This window comes from Rhopalosiphum maidis, chromosome 1 (assembly GCF_003676215.2).
Source record: "Rhopalosiphum maidis isolate BTI-1 chromosome 1, ASM367621v3, whole genome shotgun sequence".
In the NCBI taxonomy this organism is placed as follows: Eukaryota; Metazoa; Arthropoda; class Insecta; order Hemiptera; family Aphididae; genus Rhopalosiphum; species Rhopalosiphum maidis.
This window is the reverse complement of record NC_040877.1, coordinates 35,706,158-35,731,771: the sequence shown is the minus strand read 5'-3', so window position 1 is coordinate 35,731,771 and position 25,614 is coordinate 35,706,158. Positions and strand designations below refer to the sequence as shown.

Here is a 25,614-nt window from a genome sequence, read left to right as displayed (position 1 = left end):
ATGCATGTCTAAATATTTTATACAATTTCATGAATTTCTAAGATTCCATTAAATAAAATACTGCAGTTATGCTTTGTTAGGTAGTTATACCTAACTCAAAACTTATGAAGGAATAAAAAAAGAAATATGCATTTGAGACGCACAATCACAAATTTATTTAAAAGATATAATTCATACCCTTAGAAACTTTAATTTTGTAAACACAATGTTATTAATGAATTTGTTTATGAATACTTGGCTATCTTCTTAGTTAATAAGTTAATGTTATTATAAAGGAAAATTATGCATTAGAAGTATTTATTTACATTTTCAAACATATTTGTTTTTAATTTTTATTTAGTACCTCAATCCATGTTGTATGTTAGAATTTTTTTTTTTTTTTTTGTTATAATTATTTGTATAGTTGTAGTTTACTCTCATATCGCTTGGAAATAAAAAAAAATTTGTTACCCCCCACCACAACGTTTTGAAGTACCTATCCTTATTATATTTGTATTCATGTATAAGTATGTTTCAATTTAATAATTTATAAATAATATTTAAATCTGCATAATATCATATTGTTATGTTTAAGAAAGTATTAGAAAAATAAATATATATTATGTGTAAATTATGAATTGTGATTAATGATAATCAATATTTTTATGTTTTATAGTGTAAATTAAAGTATATTTATATTTGATCATAACAAAAACAAACCAGTGGTAAAATATAGTTTGTTAATATTATTGACAATTTTTAATATACATTATACAGTGATTTAGAATCATCCAAATATCCTACTTGGTTTACTATTGAGTGACAAAATAGAAACACAAATAAAACGCAAACTGTGACAAAATCTATTTTTTTTTCAGCATTTAAACAAAACCAACTTATAATTTTTATCTTATTGAAATGTTAACAGAACTAATTTTGTTTCAATTTTGTCTCTTCTAGTACATAATAGCTTAATATATAATATTTGAATATTTTTTATCTTATGTTCAGGTATAAATTATTCTCTAATAAGCAATAGCATACAATTTTAAATTTAAAATAAAAACAAATACTCGTATATATTTATTATGACATTTTCATATACAATCCCAAAATCTATTGGTGTTATAGTCTTATTATAATATAGAAAATGAAATTATTTATCACCAAAGAATATTTAATATTAGTAGTCAATTTTAAATTTGAATCATTATATTTTTGTTGAAATTTGAACATGTAAAAACAATTAATGACCAAAGTATTACTTTTAGTTCCAACATACAATTTTTAATTTTTTTTTTTGTTTTATAAAATCTGGGTTTCTTTAAATAGATATGGTGGAATAATATCAAAAATCAAATTTAAAGTATTTTATAGTTTTTTTTTTTTTTTGGTACCTCAAAGAATATATGTTTTTAAAATTTTAAATTAAGTAGTATGTTAATCGCTAATTTATTATAAAGTAACAACTCAACAGAATAATATTAATAATAAATTCTATACCTCACTTATGTCAATAGATAATATTGATGTATACAATTTTTTTTTATAAATCATCAAAATTAAAAAGTGTTCACATTTAAGTTATTTCTCGTAAGAAAGAAATTTTAAAATTTTAAAATTAAACTAATAAAAAAAAATCATGTAATAATTTTTCTTAGGATATTTGAACAATATCAGATTTTTTGAGAATTTGGAAAAAGATTCAAATTACTTAAAACTCACTAAAAAAAATAATATTCAGTCTAATCAACAGTCGTAAATTATTTTAATACTTATTGGCATCTTTACAAAAATATAACTATTAAAATATATTTTATTTTTGTTTCTACTAATATACATGCATATTAAGTATAAATAGTATATATAATATACAAAAAATGTATACTTGTAGATTGGCTAAGGTCCATAAATATTTTAAGTTAATTTCATTAATTATTTAAAGATTAATTTGGGATACCTACGTGGTAATTTTTATTATTTAATAATAGTAGTTCTCAACTTGATGCAAAATTTGTAAAATATTTCAACGATTCAATGTTTGTAACACAAACGGGAATTTCTATGTATAATATATTATATAGGTATAACTGGTATAAGGTATACCTACACACAGTTACACTTAGTAGTTAGTTCTGTTCTGTCCAATATTGTGTAGGAAGACTAAATGTAAATTATCGTCTCATTACCTAGAGGCCTCTATCTGTGTGGGTGGCATATACGAAAATACGTTTATAATATATATTATAATTATCTTACCAATTGTGTATGCACGCAATTAATAAGAAACCAGTATACCAATTGTATAGTATATAATAGTATAATATGATGGTTGACGGTTGTAAACATTTTTTATGTTCACATACTCACATAGATAAAAAGGAAAAACCCTGACAGTTTCTACATTTAAGGTAGAAAAATATATATGCATTATATAAAATGTATTATTATGTATACATTTAAATAGTCAGGTTCAGCCGGTTCAAGTAATCCTATAATTGTAGGTTTCTTACAAAAATAAATTAATAATCATTAATATTATTATATAAGATATTATATATTATATATACATATACCTATACATTTTATCTACAGGCTTTGTGAACTTTCTACAGTCGTTTTTTTACTTATATAAATTAAAAAGTTAAATGCAGGTAACAATAAGGTACCTATGGGCTATGGGCTATAGCAAATTATTTCAAATAATTGTATCATGTATTTTCGTGCTGTGTATACTGTAAGTACAAGTTTCAGGGTTTTTTTAAAGATAAAGTTTTGAATAATTTAATCTTAATAAATCTTATCTTATCTATAGTATAGTATATTTCCTGGTTTATTTTTATCGTTCTAATAAGTGTCAGATATAAATTATTACCACTTTATTTTCTCTGTATAAAGTGTCCATTTATCTAGTATGATTTTACATCCGTCATCCATTTGCCTGATTTACGAGATGTGTTAAAAATAAGTGGAAAATAATACAAGTACCAGCGGTTCTAAAAAATACCAAGTTCACCATTGATGGTTAGATATACCTAGCTGGAGGTAAAAGCCAGTTGGAAATCATAAAAAATAGCCAGATTTAAAATTTCAAAAAAAATTTTAGTAATTAGCATGAGAGATGACGGTATCCAAATTATTATAACCATATATGTATTAAATACATTTTAAGGACATCTGGAATCTGAATGTCTTAAAGATATACGAGTATAAAGTATAATATAAATACAATATACCAATTACCTACCTACCGATAATAATCATCATACCCTGTATGGCTGACGGCTGTATATATGTTAAGCCGCTAAGCGGCAAGCCGTAACCTGTAAGACTATGTTATAAGCAAAGATGGGCATTAACTAGTTAAAAAGTTCATTTTTTTTTAACTAATTAACTTAACTAGTTAATTTTCTAATCAACTTATGAGCTTAAACTAGTTTAATTTACAGTTGAAATAACAGCTTTTCTCGGTTGATTTTAAAAAAATCAATCAAGTTAAAAACATTTTGAAATTTTTCATTTATACGTAAATATTACTATATTAGTCTAAAATAAAAATAATCCAATACTATAACATAAAAATTTCTGTTCTTTTTCTTGACAACATAATTTTGCATAGTTTAAATTAATAATTATTAGTAAAGTAAAAGGGTATATCGGTGTACATAGTAAATTATGATAAAAGTTCAATAAAATTGTTTTTTATAATTTATAAATAAGAAAATAGAAAGACACATTTACTCTTTATGTGATCTACATACTAATTAAAAAAAATAGATTAATTTTTTTTAAACTGAGTTAAGTTAATATTTTTATCTATATTAAATTGTAACTTATCGAGTTAAATTAATAATTTATTAACTATAAACTTTTAACTTATCGATCTTGTATTCTTTTAATTTAACTTGAGTTAATTATTTTCATTAATAACTTGCCCACCTTTGGTTATTGGCAATAGGCAGGGGTGTTCACATAGGGTATACTACATATACACCGTATACTCTCAAGATTTTTTTTCAATATTATGAGTATACTGCGTACGCTTTCAATCTCAATTTTTTTCCATATTATTGACATGCTCTTTACCGGCTACACTCCTATAGATCATAAAACATTATTCTTATTGTATTAAATGTTTATATTTGTTGATATAGTATTCTCTCAAAAAAATAAACGGGAACGCCACCGGGCCAATATAGGTACCTATAAATGATACAACAGTATATTATGTATCCCAACTATAACAATATTTTGTTTATGTACATGATTTTATCATTTTAGTCTCTGAATAGAACAAAGAATTAATTTTGTTTTTAAAATTGTGTTTTTTGTCTACAGCTATTTTTTATAGTAAAAAAAATTTAATGCATTGATTTTTAACTTCAGCATCTTTTATGATAGGAAAGTCGTCAAAATGTTAAAATCAAAAATACTTCTGCAAATGGCTTTAATAATAACTTAGGATCTAAAGGATCGTGTATTAAATGTTCAAGTTTTTTGATCGAATGAATATTTTAAATCATACCCATGAATTAAGACATATCTTAATTCGTGATCATACTATATATATACAGAAAATGCTAATATGAACATTAAGTGATAACATCAAGTCATCAACGTCTTCAACTTCAACTATACTTCAAGTACCTATCTACGGTCATTTGTTTATTAATATAACAAATGAACAAAATAAGAAAACCAAATTATCAAAAAATGGTATTGTAATATAATAACTTTCTTCATAACCAAAATATTTTTAAAAAAAAGTCTAGGTATATATACAGGGTGGATGGCGAAACAGATAGTGCAGTTTTGAAAGGCTATAAAAAAAAGAACTACGCAACTTTCAGAAATTATATTTATTTAATTTTCTTCAGTACATCATGCCGTTTTATGTATCAAATTTTAAAAATCACATCAGAAAGATGATGGCCGCCAGCAGGTTAGGCGATGAAGACGATTATTGAAGTTTTCAGCCACATTTTGACACATTTCGACTGGTATAATGGTATAGCGCCAATTTCCTCCCTAATTTGATCTTTGAGATCTTCCAAGGTGTGAGGCCGATGTTTAAAACCCTTTCCTTCAGGTAGCCACACCAGCAATATCACAAATGCTCAAATCTGGTGAGCGCGTGGGCCACACTACATCACCCCTCAGAGACGACCACTTTCAAAAAACGTACAAATGGCGAAGCCCCATTATTCACTAGACCAAACCATGGTAATGACTAATGACTGATAACGGCATAGCTTGCACTACGAAGTGAGACCATCATAATCTCACTATACCCACCACAAGTACTAACCTTTCAAAACTGCACCGTCTGCACCGTTTGATTTTCCCTACTCTGTAGTAGGTAACCGTAGGTACTAGATTGAATGTATCTTATCTTCTTATCATTAAGTATAAATCACTGTCACTGCAATGTATATGTTAAATTTCAATTTCAATGACTGGACACCTAAAATCAACTGTACAGTAGAGTTGTTAAGCGGTTACCAACTTTCTCCTATTTTTTTTGTACATTTAATTTTTATTAATTAATTTAGTAGCTACCTAAATTGCTATAGTTAATCAGTAACTAACACTCTAGACAACTAAATCATGATTTCGCATATTACCTATATGGTATAAGACAAGGATGGCGAACCTTTTGATAACTGTGTGTCAAATCAAAATTTTTGGTTTGATTTTATTTGCCTCACGTGTCAGAAACTGTTCAGATCTTCTTTTTTGCTTCAATAATAATTAATTAAATATATAAACAGGAGTTTATTTGTTATTATATTTAAACTTTACAGTACTTACTATTTACTATTACATATTAATACAAATTATAAACACATAATTTTATACACTAGAATAACAAAATTTTTAAGAAATATATGTTTTAATAATTATAAAAATTAATTTTTAATGAGAAATCTGTTGCCACATTTTTCCAGCCAACGAATCAATATCCTAACTGAAATTATAATTTGTAGATTTTATAATTAGATATACATGCTGCACTGTTCCAAGACAATTTCTCAATGTGGATTTAATCAAATTCACGGAGAAAAATAGCTGCTCGAATTTATATGTAGAAGTAGAACCATGGTCAACCATGTTCAATAATGAAAGCGCTAATTTTTTCATGAAAGTAAATGATTTGGTAGACTTTTCCACTCAATGGTCTCAAAAAGAATCAGGTTTTCGGTTTTAATATTACTATCAATTTCACAATATTTTTTTCCAGTTCGCTGTTTAAATTAATAAATTTAATCCTCCAAATTACATTTTCCTGAAATTCTATCAATTCCATTTCCAAGTTTTCGATATTTAACCACTCAAAATAAGCTAGATCACATGTATCTAGGTATATTATAAACAGCTAGTTGAAAAAAACTATTGAAACTCGTAGAATTTAGTCACGTATTTTGTTTATTCCGTACTCTGTTGATCACGTGCAGTAAATATCGTATACACGTACATTTGATAAAAAAAAATTGTCGACGCGACTACTTAAAGTGAAAAACACAGACGTGCACTTCGAACATCAATTTAAGTGCTCATCTCATCGCAAATTATAGATCACGATCGAGTAGCGTGCGTCACGTGCACGTGCGATCACCGCTTGTACGGATAAGAGTATTGTAGTATAATGTATATACAACTAATCTATTTTGCAGTACATAATTAATATATTATATAACTACTGCAATGCATCAGCTGTATAGGGAATAGGGATGTATAACAAGTGTCTGCCGAAAGCGCATACGCGATGTAGTACCTACTACCAGTACTACACTACTATGTACATACTATATTACTGGCTAAACAGTGAAAACTGATGGGTGTATTATTCGGTAAAGTATTGGTAAAATACTTATTAGAGCTTAGATGATACAGACATTGAGACATTTAAATTTTAAGGGGTTTGGTAAAATTATTTTTAATTTAATTTCAACAAAAATCAAAATTAGAAAATATTACTAAGATATATTTAAAATTTAAATAATAATTCGAAGAAACTTATAAATGGGTCAGACGTTAAAATATAATTGATAGTTGATTTGTGATAATAAAATTATTTAGAAAAAACAGTTTCATATATGGTAAAGAATCATTAATTATAACTTATAAGTGTTTAATTCTATATTAGTATATATCAACACAATAATACACATCGTAATAAAAAAATTGTTTTTGAGGGAGAGGAGGAACTAACTTAATTATTATTTATTTCTAATCTTTACGGTAATGAAATATAGTAAATATACATTTTAGTGAGAAACAAACTTATTTTTGAGAATAAAATAATAATCAAAATAGGTTTACTAGTGAAAATTAAAATATGATTTACCATCTGACACTTTAAAATAAAAATTAAACTAAATAAGTATAATATAATGAAAATAATGATAAAAATCAGTTTAATTTTTAAATTTAGATACCTAATTTTTAAATACAAACGAATCAATGATATTTTCAAAATCTATTTAGACGACATTACTAGCTATAACTCTATAAGTATTAAGCAATGTTAAACCATTTAAAAGATTTGGAGGACACATCACATATTATTATGTTCCATTACCCATTACCCCCTTAGCTACGGTCTTGAAGGTTACAGTGATAGATAAGAAATCAAATTTTCACCTTAAACATAAAAGCATTTTTACTAAAGTATATAATGTTTTTATTTTTTCAATATCAATAAATATTCAAGTTTATAAAAAGTTTTTCATTTAAATTTAAAAATGATGGCTTATAAAATAATAAGCCATAGCTCGAGTAGTTTTTGCAATGATTTCCCCAACCCAGTTAGGGAAAAAACACCAAAAACAACATACACACGAAGAGTTATTTGTACCTACTTGTGTGTACATTTGGCCAACTGGATTTGAATTTCATTGTACAATTCGACTGTCTGTAAAAATTTAACATCCATAATATATATTATTTATGTATACCATGTATCCTATATAAATATATAATAGAAAAGAGCAAAAGGTGTGGCACGTGAACTGTACCATCGTGGGCTGCCAATATTTTAAGCCGTGAATACCATATGCGAATATACGATATACTTATACAAGACTTATGGGGCAAAGAAATTTGATTTTGAAAAATATATTTCAATATAAATTCTAATTTATTTCAAGGCTGGTATTTTTAACGAATTATATTATTCGATCACGAATCTCCGTCAATGGATGATTTCTCCACTCAAAACTCCCGACTACTTATTCATTTCACCACTTGCACAATCAAATAATTGTGTAATAAATAATATAAATGTAATATTATAGTTATAGTAATAATAAATCATTCAAGGACATAGGTATTCTTTGATGATATTTGTCCGGATTCGACGATGATGTCCTAGCGAAAAGACAAAAAAATCGCCATCTGCTAAACGAATGCAGCGTTTATAGGACACACAAAACAAACACGATAATAATACGATCGTTTGAAACGACAGCGTTTCCGAGTAGGTGTATACCTATCTAAATCGTGCGAAAGAATCGCTCGGGATGCTGCGCGGCAACATGTGGCATCGCTGTGGTATTGGCAACAGTGCCACTCCGCCCGGACAAAGAAAAAAAAGCGACAACCGCGTTGTCCGTGTCCGTCGTGCGTCGTTATTATAGGTACGATGAGCGGTGGGGTATATAGTATACCTAATGATATTAATAATATTATACCTCTACAAATTTACTCTTCTTGCGGTTGTGTTCAATCGCTGACCGCTGCCGACGACACGTCCACCGTTCCCCCGTAGTAATAGTAGTAATAGTAGTAATAGTAGTATAGTAGTAATAATAGTATATAGTAGTGGTATCAGTTGTAGTAATCCACGGGAAAATCCCCTCCTTTTTCCACCACCACCATCACCACAACCACCACTTTTATAGCCGTCAAGTCGTTCAAATTATGCAGCAGCTGATCGACGCCGAGAGCGCGTGTCGTTATAGTAGTTGGTTATTAATTTATTATTTGTATTTTTTTTTTTTTGTCAATACTTATTACTCATTAACTGCAGACAGTTATTATAGCGTTCTTATTCTAAAATTTTTTATTAACATTTTAATTCGATCGTCGCCATTCGTGTTGCTTGCACGCGCGTTTTCGCGAACTCCCGCTGTCGCACAACAATAACAACAATAACAACAACAACAATAATAATAATAATAATATGCCTGCGTTAAACTCGAAGACGTGCGCTGTGGTCAGTCTGGTCAGCGGCCTGTTGCAGTGAACGGAGTCGTGTGTGTGCAACAGTGCAATACATTTAGTTACATATTATTAATTATTATTTTCGATAACAATAAGCGATCGACGTTTTGTTTTCTTCGCCTCGTTGACAATAATCGACCTGCCGACAGTGTTGTGCTCGCTCCCCCCCTTCCCGTCGCAACTGTGCCGGTTCATTCATATTATACACCCGTGGCTGTCAATCACGGTGACAAACGTTGAACGCAGCAGCAATAACGTTCGCGCGGATAACCAGGCGAAATATGAAAAGTGAAAATGTGGTGTTTAGTGAGCCAACCCAACGCAGTCGTCATAGAAGTCAGGCTCGACCATAAGGCAAAAGGTCTAGAATGCCTGGAGAAGGTAAATACTAAACACAATGTATTTAGCTTATATATCATTGTCTCCTCTGCTCAATCGGTAGTTTCCAAACGGGTACATTTTTTATTCAAACAATGTTTAGAAATATTATTTGCAGTATAACAATGTTTGAAGCAAGTGAGGTATAGTTTCAACTCTATAATAAGAGGGAAGGAAAAAAATATAAACATTTAAATTCATATTTAAAGTTATTTATATCATTTTAAATTGTCATACATTTGTAACTTAATGAATTAATTAATCCTGAAATGTATGAATATGATATCATTAACAATATTGATGCTGTTATATCTGTTATAGTTGTCAAGATGCAACCTAGTTGCCTCAACATTCACTTCCTATCTAGAGAGAAAAGTGAAAAGTATTTAGCGTGTTGACTAGAATATAAAAAAAAAGAATTATGATAAAATGAAGTAGAAAAAAATTGCCTCGGTAAATGTTGATTTTTAAATCAATTACCTAGCAATGAAAATAATAACAAAATTTCATAATAGGATAAAAAATCAGTGCCCATATTACCTACAATAATGTCTTAATTTAAAAAATAAGTCTATCAAATTGGTTTTTATTATAACATAATAATATATAACATTCTAAATTGATTGAATGACTGCATTTTATACTTTGTAGTCACAATTATAAAAAAATTAAGTTATTTATATTTTATAAATAAGTTTTTAGTTAATAGTTTTGAAAATATCTTTTTTTTTTAGAATTTTGAAAATATTCTGCCACTTATGCGTGGGGCCGCTACTATATTATTATTGTTTTTCTCTATTCTTGTTCCAATCATTCCACGACTATACACCATCAAATATAATTTAACCAAATTATTTTTACTTTTAAAAATTATGTGTATGGCCTTTAAAAATTGAGAGTTTTTGTGTTGTTAATATAATGATGTGTGATAACCTTATGGAAAGTAATGTACTTTTATTTTATTTAAAATTGTTCTTGCAACAAAGAGTAATCCACAAAACTAAATTTTAAATAATGAGTAATTTGAATCCTTGTAATTGGAGTTTGTAAGGAGTAAATATTATGTAATCAGTGGCTGACCCAGAGTCTAACCTAGATGCAAGTTACGTATTTTTTTTTAAAAATATATCAAAGTAACCAATATTTTATGTAAGGGCATTGAATAATATATTTATTTTAGTTCTGATCTACCTGAGTGGTTTTATAAAATACAAAATCAAAATATTGTAGTATTTGACAAATTAAGAATTAAGATGCTTTTAAAATTGTCATAATAATTATTTCTGCATCTAACGTCTCAGTAGATAGAATACTTTTAATGGCTAAATAAAACATTTACGAGAATAACTAAATAATAATGATCTAAAAAAAAAAAAAAAATACATTTTACCTGTCTTTAAAAATATTTTATTTTATGCCGTTTTGTACTTTGTATAATTTTCATGCTTACATTTTTAATTAATTTTTATATGTATCGTTTTATAGTTTTTTTATGAGGTTTAATTACTTTAATAAGTTTTGTTCGAGGTTAGGCTATATGTACCTAAAAAAACATAATACAATTTTTACTTAGGTAGATTAGGTTATGTAACATGAGTAAAATGTTTATAGTTTACTTTTATTGCAAAACATTGTGTTTAATATTTTAATTAATACAATTAAAAACAATCTATCCACGTCTTTTCAGAAATTTGACTGTAATGTCTATGTTCCTGGTTGGAGTTCTTAATTTTGCTATATCTATTAATTGAACTGTTAAGGGTTCTGTGTATTTAATATGACTACTTACTCTGTATTATATTTCTATTATTTAAGACTGGTGGTATATCTTTAAACTCTAATTTAATTATTATTTTTAATTTCTTTAGTGAATTCATAATATACAGGCAATTATCAACTTTAAATTTCCATTCAATAACAATAATAATGCCTAGATATATATTATAAGTACATGAAATAGTTACCTATTTTATTTTTTACTTATTAATAAACTTAAGTTCTATCTCTTACAACCTCAAGACTAGCAAACAATAATTAAAATATAAATACTTTGTAATTCATGTACATAAAAGTTTTAAGTTTTTAAAATAATATTTTTTAATTATAAATAATGTCGTTAATCATTAAAATATGTAATTTTGTCTAAATTTGAACTTCAAATGTCTATAAAAAAATAATTGTGTTTGTGTGCCTACATATTACATATCTTTTATGTTTTCATACAGTTATAACAATAATGTATGTTGTAGTTTGTATAAAATTTTCAAAAGTTGATCCTGAGAATAATTTTTTATTGTCATTTTATAAAAATCAAAAGTTAAAAATGTCTATACATAGCCCAAAGGAGTTAAAATATTTTTAAAATTATACCATGTATAAAAAATGATTATCTAAAACATTTAATATATATCTCAAATAATTTATAAACATTCAATTTTGAATTACCTACTACAAAATAAAGAAATTAATTTTTTCAAAACTAGTTTAGTATAAAAATGTCTTATTTTTCTTAATTTGTTTTTTCTTTTAATTGTCTACAAAAGTATTTGAAAACTTTTACTACTTACTATTTAGGGTACCAAATTAATTATTTCTATGCATTGTTGTAAAGCTAAGTTTGTAGTTGATTAATAGATATTACCTTCATAAAATGTTATCGATCATATTATAAAGATTCAACCGTTATTTTTCCACTATATTATATTTAATATTATTAAAATATTAAATATATATTTATATGCTTGTATGTAAATATTTAATATTATTGAATGATTATTTGTGATGTGCTTGTTGTAAATTATGTAAAAAAAATACCCCAAAAAATACTTATTCTTATGCATTTATTAGATATTATAATTTTTCTATGATAATTATTTTTTAAATTTATATTGACTACCTATTAAAAAAAATGTATGTCTTGTAGGTATGTGAATGTTTGGGCATCAACAAAGAATGTGATTACTTTGGGCTACAGTATAAAACTGTCAAAGGACAAGATGTTTGGTTGAATTTAAGAAATTTAATTGAACATCAAGTGGCTGGAGTTCATCCATATCGTTTTGCACTCAGAGTTAAATTTTGGGTTCCACCGCATTTATTATTACAAGAATCTACCCGGTAAGTTATAAAACTTAAGAATTATTATTATCTTATTATAGTCGGATGTACATTAAAAATATTATAATTTATAATTTAAAAGCAATAATAGATTAATATGTTTTATTTTAACAATACATTAAAAATGTTTAAGTTCCCATGAGAAATGCATCTAAAAGAATGATGGCACTATATTACATAATTTTATAATTATGCTTAATAATAAAGTATGACATAATTTAAGAAATTATCATTTCTTTAATTGGTGCTTTCTATTTATTACTTGGATATTCTTAAAACTAGTTAAATATTAATAAATAACAATTATTTATATAAACACAGCTATAAAAAACTTAAATTCAAAATGGAAATTTACCATTAAGTAGGTAATTTATAATTGAAGATGTTTAAAATAAGTATTAAGATTTAACTTCAAAATTAGCTTGAATCTAAGCGTACAATTTAAGAAATTTAACTTTGATGATAGGAAATAATCCTAATTATATAACTATATGTATTGCTTAAATATATTGAATATTGTATAAGATGCATAGTATACATTTACAATAATATAGTATATTATAATATTATGTTGTTCATTTTTTAAACATTAAACATATAATCATTGATAATAATTACTGTTTTAGTACCCTAATACTATTTATAATCAATAATTAGTTTATTTAAACCAAACTTATAAAGAGACAACAATATGTGTGATAAAAGGTTATTTTCCATTGACACAAAATAATTCAATATAAATTACAAACTTAATTTTTTATGAATCGCTTAAATATATTTTGTAAATATTGAAAACATATCTTGATATTTGATTATAACCTATACATAATAATTTTAAAATCAAATAATTTTAAATATTAACTTTGTTGACACTTTTTTTTTCAAAATTAGTCTATAAATTTTCTATTGACTATTAGTATAACATTCATATAAAATTCTTAGGTTTAACAAGTCATAAACTCATAAACAATTTTTCATATTATCATCAGGCTTTTTATTAATAAATTCAAACATATTATTCTCTTTGTATGAAAATACTTATTTCAATATTAATTGTAAATATATATAGTAAATTGTATTTCATTTATCAAATTAAAAGAAAGAAATATAAGTTTTAAAAATAGGGGTTTTATGAATCTCTTTTAAAATTTTTAGGTTTTAGCTACGAGTTTAAAAGATTTTGGTTGCAGTTGTAATTGAAAAATAAAAAAATTAATTATTTACAAATTTTACAAACTATTAGATTTACATAAAATATCTTAATAATTAATGATCATAACTGTAGAATCAGTAGTTACTCACGTGTTGTGTTAATGTAATTATGTACTTAAAATATTATCTGTGGTATTAATGTTGAGTATGGGTATTAGAGGATTAAAAGTAAATAAAAAATGTCCCAATAAAATGTTTACTATGAACAATATATTATTAACTTATAAATAAAATTGAATATTGTACAGTGTTTAGTTATGTTAACTTATACAATATTAAAAACTAAATCAATTTTGATTTTCATGCCTTTAAAAGTAATAATATTTGGTAAAACTATAGTCTATAATACTACTATTTATAAAGTTTATGAATTTTGTCTCTATTCTAGTCTCAGGCATTAATGTACCACTATATATAAAATTGTTATTGTGACATATTCTATAACATAATATGGAATCATAATATGTACATAGTTGTCAGTAACCAGAAAGTAGTAGATATCATTACTTAGAATAAATACCTATTAAATTGCTACCTATTTATTTAATAAACAGTTTTTAATTTGCTTTAAAATAATTATTAAAAATTTAATGTTTTTCCATTATGTATCATTTAGTGTTTATATTGAATAATATTCAAATATTTATTTATTTATTATTAATTAACGCCCGTTAGGGCAATTTTACAAAGGTAGATTTACAAAAGAAACATATATAATATAATTATCATTACAATACAGATAACATAAAATAGTTTACAAAATAATACACAGAACCTAGTATAATTTGGATTAGTGTTGATGCTTTGGTGTAAAATATTACACATTATTTATGTCTGTATAATTGGGTTAATATTTTCTTTGAATTTTAAATAAATTACATTTTAGTTTTATTTAAGTAACTTCATGATAATTTAAAATGTATTAGTTTACAATGCAATATATATATTATAATATTCTGTCTTAAATCCGTATATCTTAATTTAAATATCATTTTTAATTGTGTAGTATAATTTCCTTTGACTTTAACGATAATTTTTTTTAGATTAAGTAACAAATAAAATTGTGATAAGTAATATTTTAGTATTACTATTCCAATGGATTGTATTCTAAGAAAATATATAAATTGCATTGAGTGCAAGAAAAACATGATAATCTGGTGGTAGAATATTTTTAAATAAATATTAAGCACCTACTCTTCTATATCATTTTATGTAATAAGTACATTTATTTTTTGTTATATTCATTATTTATAATTACTTAATACTTAATGTAGTAACTACCTAATAATTTTTTTTTAGAATGGATTTTATCCAATAATGTTTAAAGCAGTCAATGATTGATAGACATTTTATTGAAATATCTTTATATTTAGTTAGCAAGTTGAGTTGGCCTTAGATAGAAATAATAATTTAACAAATTGGCTCTATGTTTATTAATTGTTAAGAAACTGTACATGTTTGTACAGTATTATAAATTATTTGTGGATAATGGGTACCCATGGGGGTATCTATAGTAGTATGATCATTGAATAAATTATATACTTAGAATTTATAAATATAGCAATACATTATATATATATATATATATTAATACATAATTTTATTTATTTAAGAGAATGTCTGTGGACTATTTGTTTTTTCTCTCTGATCTAAACGTGACAATAATTGTTTATTCAGTATACCAATTTTGTGTTGTTATAGATTTAATATGGAGTGCATTATATCTACTATAAATAACAATACAAAGAGAAAGTCTTGGAAAAATTGTCAACTAAACCTTGAATATTATTTTACCATATAATTTGCATGGTATTATTTTAAGGCCGTCAAAATAATGTTTAATTTGTACTTATATATATATAAACAAATATTGGCCTTGTTCCCTTATTTTATTATTAAGTATCATTAAAGATTGTTCCTTAAATTTCGTAATTTTGGGTTCAATGCTACTTACAATGTATTATCTATTGATTGTTATATAGTTATACTTTATGGTTATTGACCTTGTACGCAATCATTGATTTTTGTATTAATCATTTCATCTCTTCAGTTTTTATTTATCATATTAGATTTTAGATAGCATGTTAAATATGATTAATTTAGATTTAGATAGGTATAAGAATATTTCAATTCTTATCAGTTATATTCTAGGATGTAGGTATCGTTTATATTATCATTTCACTCATATTGGTGATTTGTCCTTGCACTTGCACTCGTTTAGTCCGTTTAGACAATAGACTATATATTATATATTTATTTTTATATTGATAGATATGGGTTGATGATCTATATAACACAAGAATTACTATATTTTTAATAAGATAAATCTATCAGCGTTTATAAACTTTTAACTTTTGTGTTTATGTTTAATGTTAATACATTGGGTAGAGTAAATTTGTATAAGTTTCTTATTTGTAGTACCTATTTTTTCTATAATATTGTTCCATTTGTTATATTAATTTTATTTTCGTGCCATGTTGTTAATAAAACATAAAACGATAAATGGTTCAGAAAATCTTTTATTCAATATACAACGCCCAATTTCATAGTGCCTTCTACAACAACTTACTCATGTAATATAATTATTTTTGAAGATACAACAATGAAACAAATGTGTTAAGCCATTTAATTTAAATATATTCAATCTCAACAGATATCTCCCCAAAAAATAGCTATTTCTGATTTAATACCTAATTAAACTTCAATGAAAATTTAATATTAGTAAAAAATTCACAAAAATATTTTGTTATTATTATAATGTATTTTATTATTGGTTATATTATTATTATAGGAAAAAATTTGTTTAAGATTTTCCATTACGACTTACGAGTTGTATAATATTATAATTTTTACTTAACTATTTTCCATTTCTTATAAAATAAATTAATTTTAACTCTTATCTACTATTAGTTTTTTTGAGAGTCCATTTAATTTGATTGTCTATTTTGAAATTTGACAGTTTGAAAAAAGGATTCCTTTGTTATTCATTAAATTGCAATATACAAATTGTGCACAATTAGATACTATCCCCCACTCATCCTATTCTAGTACTCTTACTCTATACAATGTTCATTTTCACATATTTATTATTATAATTTATAATTTATATATTAAGACTAACTATGTTTTTTTAGCACCATAAAGTACTTATTTAAAACCTTATGAAGTAAGTTTATGGGTAGAATCGTAAAACAATAAAATTCTATAAGCTGTCTAAACTGTTGTCTGTTCAATTTATTTAATTATTATTACCTAGGGTGTGTGAAATGTGTTATATAAATATCTATATTACCTAAGCTATATCAATAAACTGACATGCAATATTTTTAAAAATTATTATTCTATGTGTTAATTTTACTAAATTAACAATTTTTTATTTATTATATTATGTTTTATGACAAAGTAATAAAGAGATTTAAATGCTTAAATGTTTGATAGCTTATGAAACATAATTATAATTCTATATATACATATTGAAATATGTAACTATGGTCAAATATGCAAAAATATGTAAAATAATATTTTATTGGTGAATTTTAATTAATATGATTTGTAGATTGTTTACAAAAAAAATTCAAAAATATCAAAACAATATGCAATGCTCTAATTTACACATTCAATATAGATTAATTATTATTTTGACACTTGTTAGTTTGATTAATTTTTATACTAGGTATTTTTTCCTAGCAAAACAATTTTTATTCATGTAGATTTTCTTATATTTCTATTACATTTGTTGCTAATAATATAGATTAAATTCTATAAGGGTATATTAAAAAATCGGACCTTGTATTGGCTATTGCAGTCAGTTTTATTTATGTTAAGATGAGTTGAACAACCTCTAAATGTACAAACTTAATAAACATACACACGCAGTAAAAATGTTAGTGGAACATCAGCAACAGTGTATTCAAGTGTAATGCAATTATTAATTAACCAACTATACATAGTACTAATACCTATCGATTTAATTGGTTTTTATAAATTGTTTTAATTACTATTATTGTTATTATGCGTATTTTAGGTTACAGCAGATAAAAACTTCTCATATTGCTTTTTAATATCATTAACGTTTTTTAAAAGTAACCTCTAACATTTTCATATCACATTTAATATTATTGGCTTTCGAATTATCTATTCACGCTCTGATGATGTGACTATTATTTTATTATTATTGTCACAGCGAATTTTTGTTTCGGCATATTATTATATACTGTGTTAAAATAATAATTGCTCCGAGTAAACCAAACAAAAGCTCTGGGGAACGTCATTCACGATCATAAAACAAGGGTCTCGTCCCGTGCTCCATCAATAGCGCCGCCTGTTTCTTTATTGTTAATTATTAACTGTTGTGCGTCATGCTTCCGCCACAGTACTGATTTATCTACGGTGTTAATATACTGAAAACGCTAATAATTATTATCAGCGGTCTCGCATAAAATTCGTTCGAAAAAAAGTATAATTTCAGTTTTCAATCTACCTACTTTAATTTTCAGATTCTACTAGGGTCTTTTATAAATTAAATTAAACGTAGATATATGAACAATGATACAATGGTAATTTTGATGTTAAAATACAATTATAGGAATTAAGCTACCTGATAAAATTAGTGAAAAATGAATGATGTAATGAATTTATTTAAATAACTATTTTTACCAATGTATTAAAAATCTATTGTGGTTATTTATTTGATTTTTATCTATTTTAACAACCTAATATTTATTTGGTTTATTTAAAGACTTAAAAGTTTTTCATACTTTTCAGTTACCTATCATCTATTAATAAAAATATAAAATTTTGGTTTTTTTTTTCTTTTTCTGTATTGGACTTTTTTAATTATACTTTGCATTTAGATGTATTTATTTTAATCAAAACGCAAAGAAAAAAAAGTTAAATTCTAGTTATACTATCTTCTCTCCTGTTAAAATTAGCGTTTATACTATCTGTCCATGTTGTGGCGCACGTGACGTGCTGCACGAAATCTAAGTATATTATACAACTAATAACGTGATAAAATTATTTTACCTCGGTGTAGACATTTATCAAAACCTTCAGCTTGACACACTCCGACATTCGTTGGATGTAGTTAGTTTTTTGTTTTTACATTATTTTCCTAATATAATAACTTATTTAGTATAATTATATATCTGAAATAAATTCAACTTATGTGAAATATTTTCGGATCTCATCGTATAACGAAATTTATTATATATGTACCTACATTGAAGAATACCAATGGATTATGCAATTATTTAAATCTATCACGACAATTCATTGTCAATATTATTAACAAAGGTCTTGAAAGGTCACAACATAGTTATTTCGAACGTCATTCGTCGTTTATAATGCCCGGAAATACACAGGATATTTTTTCGTAGTATTAATCTGTATTCTAATTTCATAGATCAACTACTTAATTTCTCCGGACAAATAACATAGGTACTATCAATTTTATATTATAGAATGATTTCCATAATGATCAGCCAGTTATATTAAAATATAGGTTAAATAATGGATTGTATATTTAAATATTTTAACAACTTCTCCTAGTGAAATTATTTTTGTTAATTACGGTTAAGTTTTCGATGTATACCTAACATCTTACCATTGTTCCTCCTTAAAAATAAAACGGTTTATGATGGGTTATTTATTGACGAATGACGATGAATACTCGTAATAGCTCATTGCAGCAGTGTGATATTTTAAATGCGTTTTTATTGATGATTCTTATATTATGTTATATATAATAATATTAGGTATTATAGTTAAGTATTTTTTAAATAGTTATTGTTTTTATTTCTATTCAACGCTTTTCAATTTTATTACCATCTAAAATATTTAGTTTGTATTGTCTTATATTTTTCTCTCGTATACATATCAAAAAAAGTAATTATCGAAATAATTTATATGTATGTTTTTACACATTTTAATTATTCATGTTTTATCAATTTTCTCGGACTATTGAGAATTTGCACTGTTTACAATTACGCACATTGGATTCAAATACATTAATTATTATTTTGACTCTTAAAAGTTGGTAAACAACATCATAATCCAATACAATTTATTTAATAAAAAAAATACATTGGGTGGTAAGATTATTATTAAATTTATTTGTTATATAATTTATTCAAATGTTGAATTATATTATTTACAACTATATAAGCATATAGAATTTCAAGGATGTACTCAGAACAAACTTTCCGGGTGGGGAGGGGTGAATTATGAAATATAAATTCAATTAATGAAACTCATTTCTAAGTTAACGTAAATCGACAACATTTCGTGAGAGATTTTGAATTCTTAACCCTCGATCTCGAGTACAATTTTGTAACATTTTTAATATATTAATTTAAAGCATTATTTCATGTAAAGCCTACTTTTTGGTACCATATTAATGTCAAATATCTTTGAAAAGTAAATATTTTTATATAAACCAAGACACTAAGTTTTATTATACATATTTGACAACAATTTAGTATTTAAATTATCAATCCATCATATCAAGAATAAAATATTTTGCCATCGCCAATATTTGATTTTCATAATTATAGTCACATGTGCACATGTGCTATTTTGTTACGTAACAGTGTTTCCTTGTCAAATATAAAGATCACATTTTTTTATCTTGATACATAACATATTAATCATATTATACTTGTATTGAACTTATATTTATTGTTCAATAGCATTTCATGAACATTCGGAGAAAAGTTCATTAATAAATTGTTTAATTTCAAATTAATATACTCATTACATTTTTAAATGAGAAAAAGTATCATTACTTTTTACATTGCATTAATTAATATTGATCATATTGTTAATTTCCGTATTCGCCGGGTGTTACACAAATAAAAAATTATTTCATGGCCATACTTGCGAGTTAAGGTCAAATGATGTGTAAATGAAAATATATAATTGCCGCCTATTCTATATAATGCTAGTTTGTTAAAAAATTATAGGTATTATATTTATTATAATTAATCTTGGATTTATATGAACAAACCATTTTAACCATTATAACGCTATTAATGAATTCTTTTTGTCACTTTAACTTGTTTTGTTTTTCGTCCAAAATATATACATGTGTGAATTAATTGCTTTCATTATCTAATTATAAAAACAATAAAAAACATAATAACATGTGGTTTTTATTTTTATTTCATGAAACGTAGTATCTGAAAAAAAATATTATGATAAATTTATTGAATCGTATACTCAAATATGCCTAATTAACAAGTAGGTATAATAACATGGTCCATTTCTTCATGACTATTACGGTATAAATTCTGGATATGATGGTGTTTGACTAATCGCACAATATTGCACTTAATGATGATTCAGAAACCTTATTCTAAAAATGATCCGCAGTTAATTATTACATAGTAGATAGTATAGAGTTATAAATAATACTCTTATAAGTTATAATTATTACTATCAGAATTGTGAAATATCTAAGTTCTAATTAGGTACCAAAAATATTAATATAATGTGTATCCATAGCGTGTTTTAATCATATGACTGTTCCTAATTCAAAAGAAGAAAAACTTTTGAGAAAGGAACAAAATATTATTTGAATAAAATAAAATATTTAATGGTTACATCTATGAGTTTCTTTATATGGTTTTTTAAAATTTTTTATTGGATAAATTTTTATAATATGCAGATTACTTATTGAGATTACAGCTGATTAGTACTGAAAGATTTGTTTTAAAGAACTTATATAAAATGAAATTATATTTTCTTGTAATAGACACAAGTTTAAGAGGACACCTCAACATTTGTAGTCAAACATATTTTGAATACAAAGACATAGTCTTTTTGTTAATATTAGGTACCTATTTGTACAAGTTCAATCATAAATATTATAATTATTTATTATATATATATATCCGTTTCGAATACACCAAACTACGAAGTACTGAGTGAATATTCAGTTTATTACTCTACTTTCTAGCTGTATTGCCTGTATTAATAGTATAATATAGTATAATAAGATACATAATATAATAGTTTCGAATTTTATAAAATAGGTTTGTTGTAACTGAGTTTTTGAAGATTTGCGTATATTTACTATTAAATGTAATTTGATAAAACCGGTTTAGGTTCTTGGAAATAAAAATACCACGTTTCACAATATATTTTTATTATTCAATACACGTCTTATTTTTGTATACACTACTATACTACCTAATCAAACTTCATTGTTTTGTTTTGATACCAAAGATGGTCCAAAGTTTTAATAAATTTAAATGGTTTTTTTTTGTAAATGGTTGTCGATAAAATAAAAAAAAAATGCACAATTTAGTGTTTAATCTTCATAACTTTATGAGGCATGAATGTCCAATCGATGAGTAACAAAAATATTTACCTAACCTACAAGTTTAACAGCTGACTTGTGGATTTACAAATTAATTTTTCCATAAATTCGCTATGAGTTATTTGAAAGTTTTGTACATAAAAATAATAATTCTTGGTTTTGTTTGAAATGTTATTATGTATATATCCTAAAGCTATTACTTGTTAGTTATTAATTATATAGGTAAGAATATAATAATAATTTAAAAAAAAAAATATTAGTTACATTAGGCCACCCACCTATCTGCCTCACCTTTATCATCATCGTCCATTAAATTGCGTTTTTAAGTAGGTACTACTTCATAAACCATAATTAATGTTTTGGGTTCATTGGAATGAAAAAGATTCGACCTTAATTTATAATAAATTTAACTATTACTTAAAATAAAATAAGCCTACTTTAAAACTAGAACGTTTTGATCTTAGCACATTTCTTACCACGAAATAAAGCATTTTTATGAACTGTGGTCATAATGTTTATTGTAACATCGAGTATTAAACTTTAAATAATACCAAATAGACGTATCATTATTTTATATAATTTATTTGATGAAGGTAACACGAACAATACAGAAAAAAAAATGTGTATGTTAAATAATAATATTGAAACTAAACTTTACTAATAAAAATGTACTTAGAAATATTTTTAAATAAAATATTACAATTATTAAAATTAATTATCAATTATCAGTTTATTAATTTTTATTGTTATTTTGTTATAGTCATCAATTTTATTTGCATGCCAAGTTAGAGCTTTGTGAAGGGCGTTTAAGACCGGCAGATAGCCAAGCCATATGTAAAACTATTGCATTGTTGGCACAGGCTGAATTCGGTGATTGTGATAACTCCGTTGCTCTTGTGCAGTTTTTCGCCTCTTGGTGTGAACATTTGGGTGCATCCAAAGATGATGATGAGTTCATAATTGATCATATTCAAAATCTTCAGTCTGAAATGAAAGTATGTGTGATATTTTTATTTTTATTAAATATTTTTTAGTCTAAACTCAATAAATATATTATTATCTTTTAAGGGTATGAAACAAACGACTGCTGAATATTGGTTAATCAAAGAAGTTTCTGGTCTCCAAAACTTTGGTGAAGAGGTATTTGAAGGCAGAACAAGTAATGGTTCATCAGTATTGGTGGGAGTTGGACCACATGGTATTAGTCTGGAGCACCCAGATCAAGCTGATCATGAAAAACAAATGTAAATATCAGAACTGACCATATCAACTGTTAAGAACGGTGTGAATATTTATTAGGCACACTATTGAACTCATTTTTTCTATTCTAAAATTATCGTACACTGTTTCAATACATTTTTTTTTATTAATATTGTACAATATATTTTTTAGGATTCCTTATACCGCAATTCGCAGTGCTGCTAGTCATCGTCGTGTTTTTGAGATGTGGTATTTGGCAGGTGTTGAACATTCCGAAACACTAATTGTATTGAAATTAGAATCTAGTCTGGGCGCAAATACTCTTTATAGAGCACTGACGGAGAAGCATGCATTCTACAGTTGTGAAACCGTCAGAGGTGCCGTCACATCACAATATATCAGAGATCTCAAGGTAAATTATTGTATTTTAAGTGTGAACATTTTTTTATTTACACTTTTGTTAATATAACATTCTATTATTTTTGTCATCTAAATTTGAATATGAACTTTGAACTAATGAAAGTATTTAATCAAATGCAATTTTATTAAAGATATTTTAATGTTCTACTGCATAAAGTTGACCTATTATAATTTCTAAATACAATAATGTTACATAACTGTTGTTGATGTCATAGTTTTATTTTCAGGGTACAATTATATCTATATTTAACGAAGATTCGCCATTAGGAAAGAAATATGTGTTTGACATACAGAGGACCTGTCGTGAAGTGCATGATAATGCACGTCGAGCTCTTTATGAAAAACAAAATAAAGTAACACCATCCAGCTCTACAGTAGTATTGAGTTCGCCTGAACCTGAGCCAACTACTTCACAGGATAGCTACAAACTGGCCAAGCTCATTGATGCTCTTACATGTAGAATTTGTATGGATGCCACTATTGATCATGTGTTTTTCCCATGTGGTCATGTTATCGCTTGTGGAACATGTGTTAAACGTTGTGTAACTTGTCCACTGTGTCGAGGTGCCATTAATGAATCCAGGCATGTGTTTATTCCGACTTTAGCTGACTTGCCAGGTCTTCATCATTAATGATGCAATTGAGTAAAGTATGTCCTGGTTATGATAATTTGTGGCGGACATACTGTTATTAAGATTGACCTCGGAGCATGAATGTCTGTGATAATGCTAATATATCAAAACTTCCTATACTTTCATACTTATTTATTTTGTTAAATTAATAATTTTATAGTATTTATGTGTAAAATGGAAAGGAAATTTCATTTGTATCATTTAAATGTTCTTAATAATTCATTTAGTTTAAAGTAATATATTTTTAAGAATACTTTTTATACAAACTCATAATTAAATTTAAGTTTTTGTGTTACCATTTTACTATTAATTTGTACAAGTCAGATAAATGACACAATTGTTTGTTAATACAAATGTATGTATTCTTGAATGTTAATATTGAAGTTTAAGTTCAATTCAAATTATGAGTATAAATATATACAACATTTTAATAAAAAGTTGAATTTTTCTTTTAGTTTTTGCTTAAAATATTATTATTATTTTCATTTATTCTATCATTATTATCATTGTGTAATAAAATATATAAAATTATCCAATTTTATAGATATGTATTGTATTTACACATATTTATTTTTAGATTTTGAGGAAAATGAGAGAATGACATTATCATTGTGATAAAAATAAAACAGTTCAAATGAATCAGAATCAATTTTAGTTGTATGAAATTACTACAGAAAAATTTATATGTACATTAAAGTCTTATAAAAATTATTCAAATCTTGGAATTTGAGATTAAAGGTTAAATTTATTAATACAATCATTTATAAGCATGGCTATGGTGTTTTATATTTATAAATTTAATTACAGTATTGTAATGACACATCACCAAATCTAAAAAATATATATTTATATATGATATTCTCATTTATTGTACTTAGTATTTAAGGAATGGTTTACAAATTCTATTGTGCTATCACTAAGCTCAGATTCAAAAACAGACACTTTTTAAAACTAATTTTAGAATTTTATTAGAAACATGTAATTATAACTAAGTATAATATAATTAATTCTATGCTATGTTTATTTAAATGAAACTTCAAACAACAAATGATAAATAAAATAAAGCATTTCTTTTAGGTTTTTTGATGATTGCTGAATCAGCTGAAATAGCTTAAATATAATATTTATTTA

General features: G+C 25.3%; 1 protein-coding gene across 1 annotated transcript; it reads left to right on the top strand.

Moving 5' to 3' along the window:
• Positions 1-8,750: 8,750 nt before the first annotated feature.
• On the top strand, positions 8,751-24,820 carry LOC113558311 (E3 ubiquitin-protein ligase MYLIP-like). The gene is made up of 6 exons (XM_026963779.1): positions 8,751-9,585; positions 12,506-12,699; positions 22,992-23,226; positions 23,300-23,475; positions 23,624-23,843; positions 24,079-24,820. Exons 1-6 carry the CDS (start codon positions 9,499-9,501, stop codon positions 24,481-24,483), a joined length of 1,317 nt encoding a protein of 438 aa, XP_026819580.1. The 5' UTR covers positions 8,751-9,498; the 3' UTR covers positions 24,484-24,820.
• Positions 24,821-25,614: the final 794 nt, after the last annotated feature.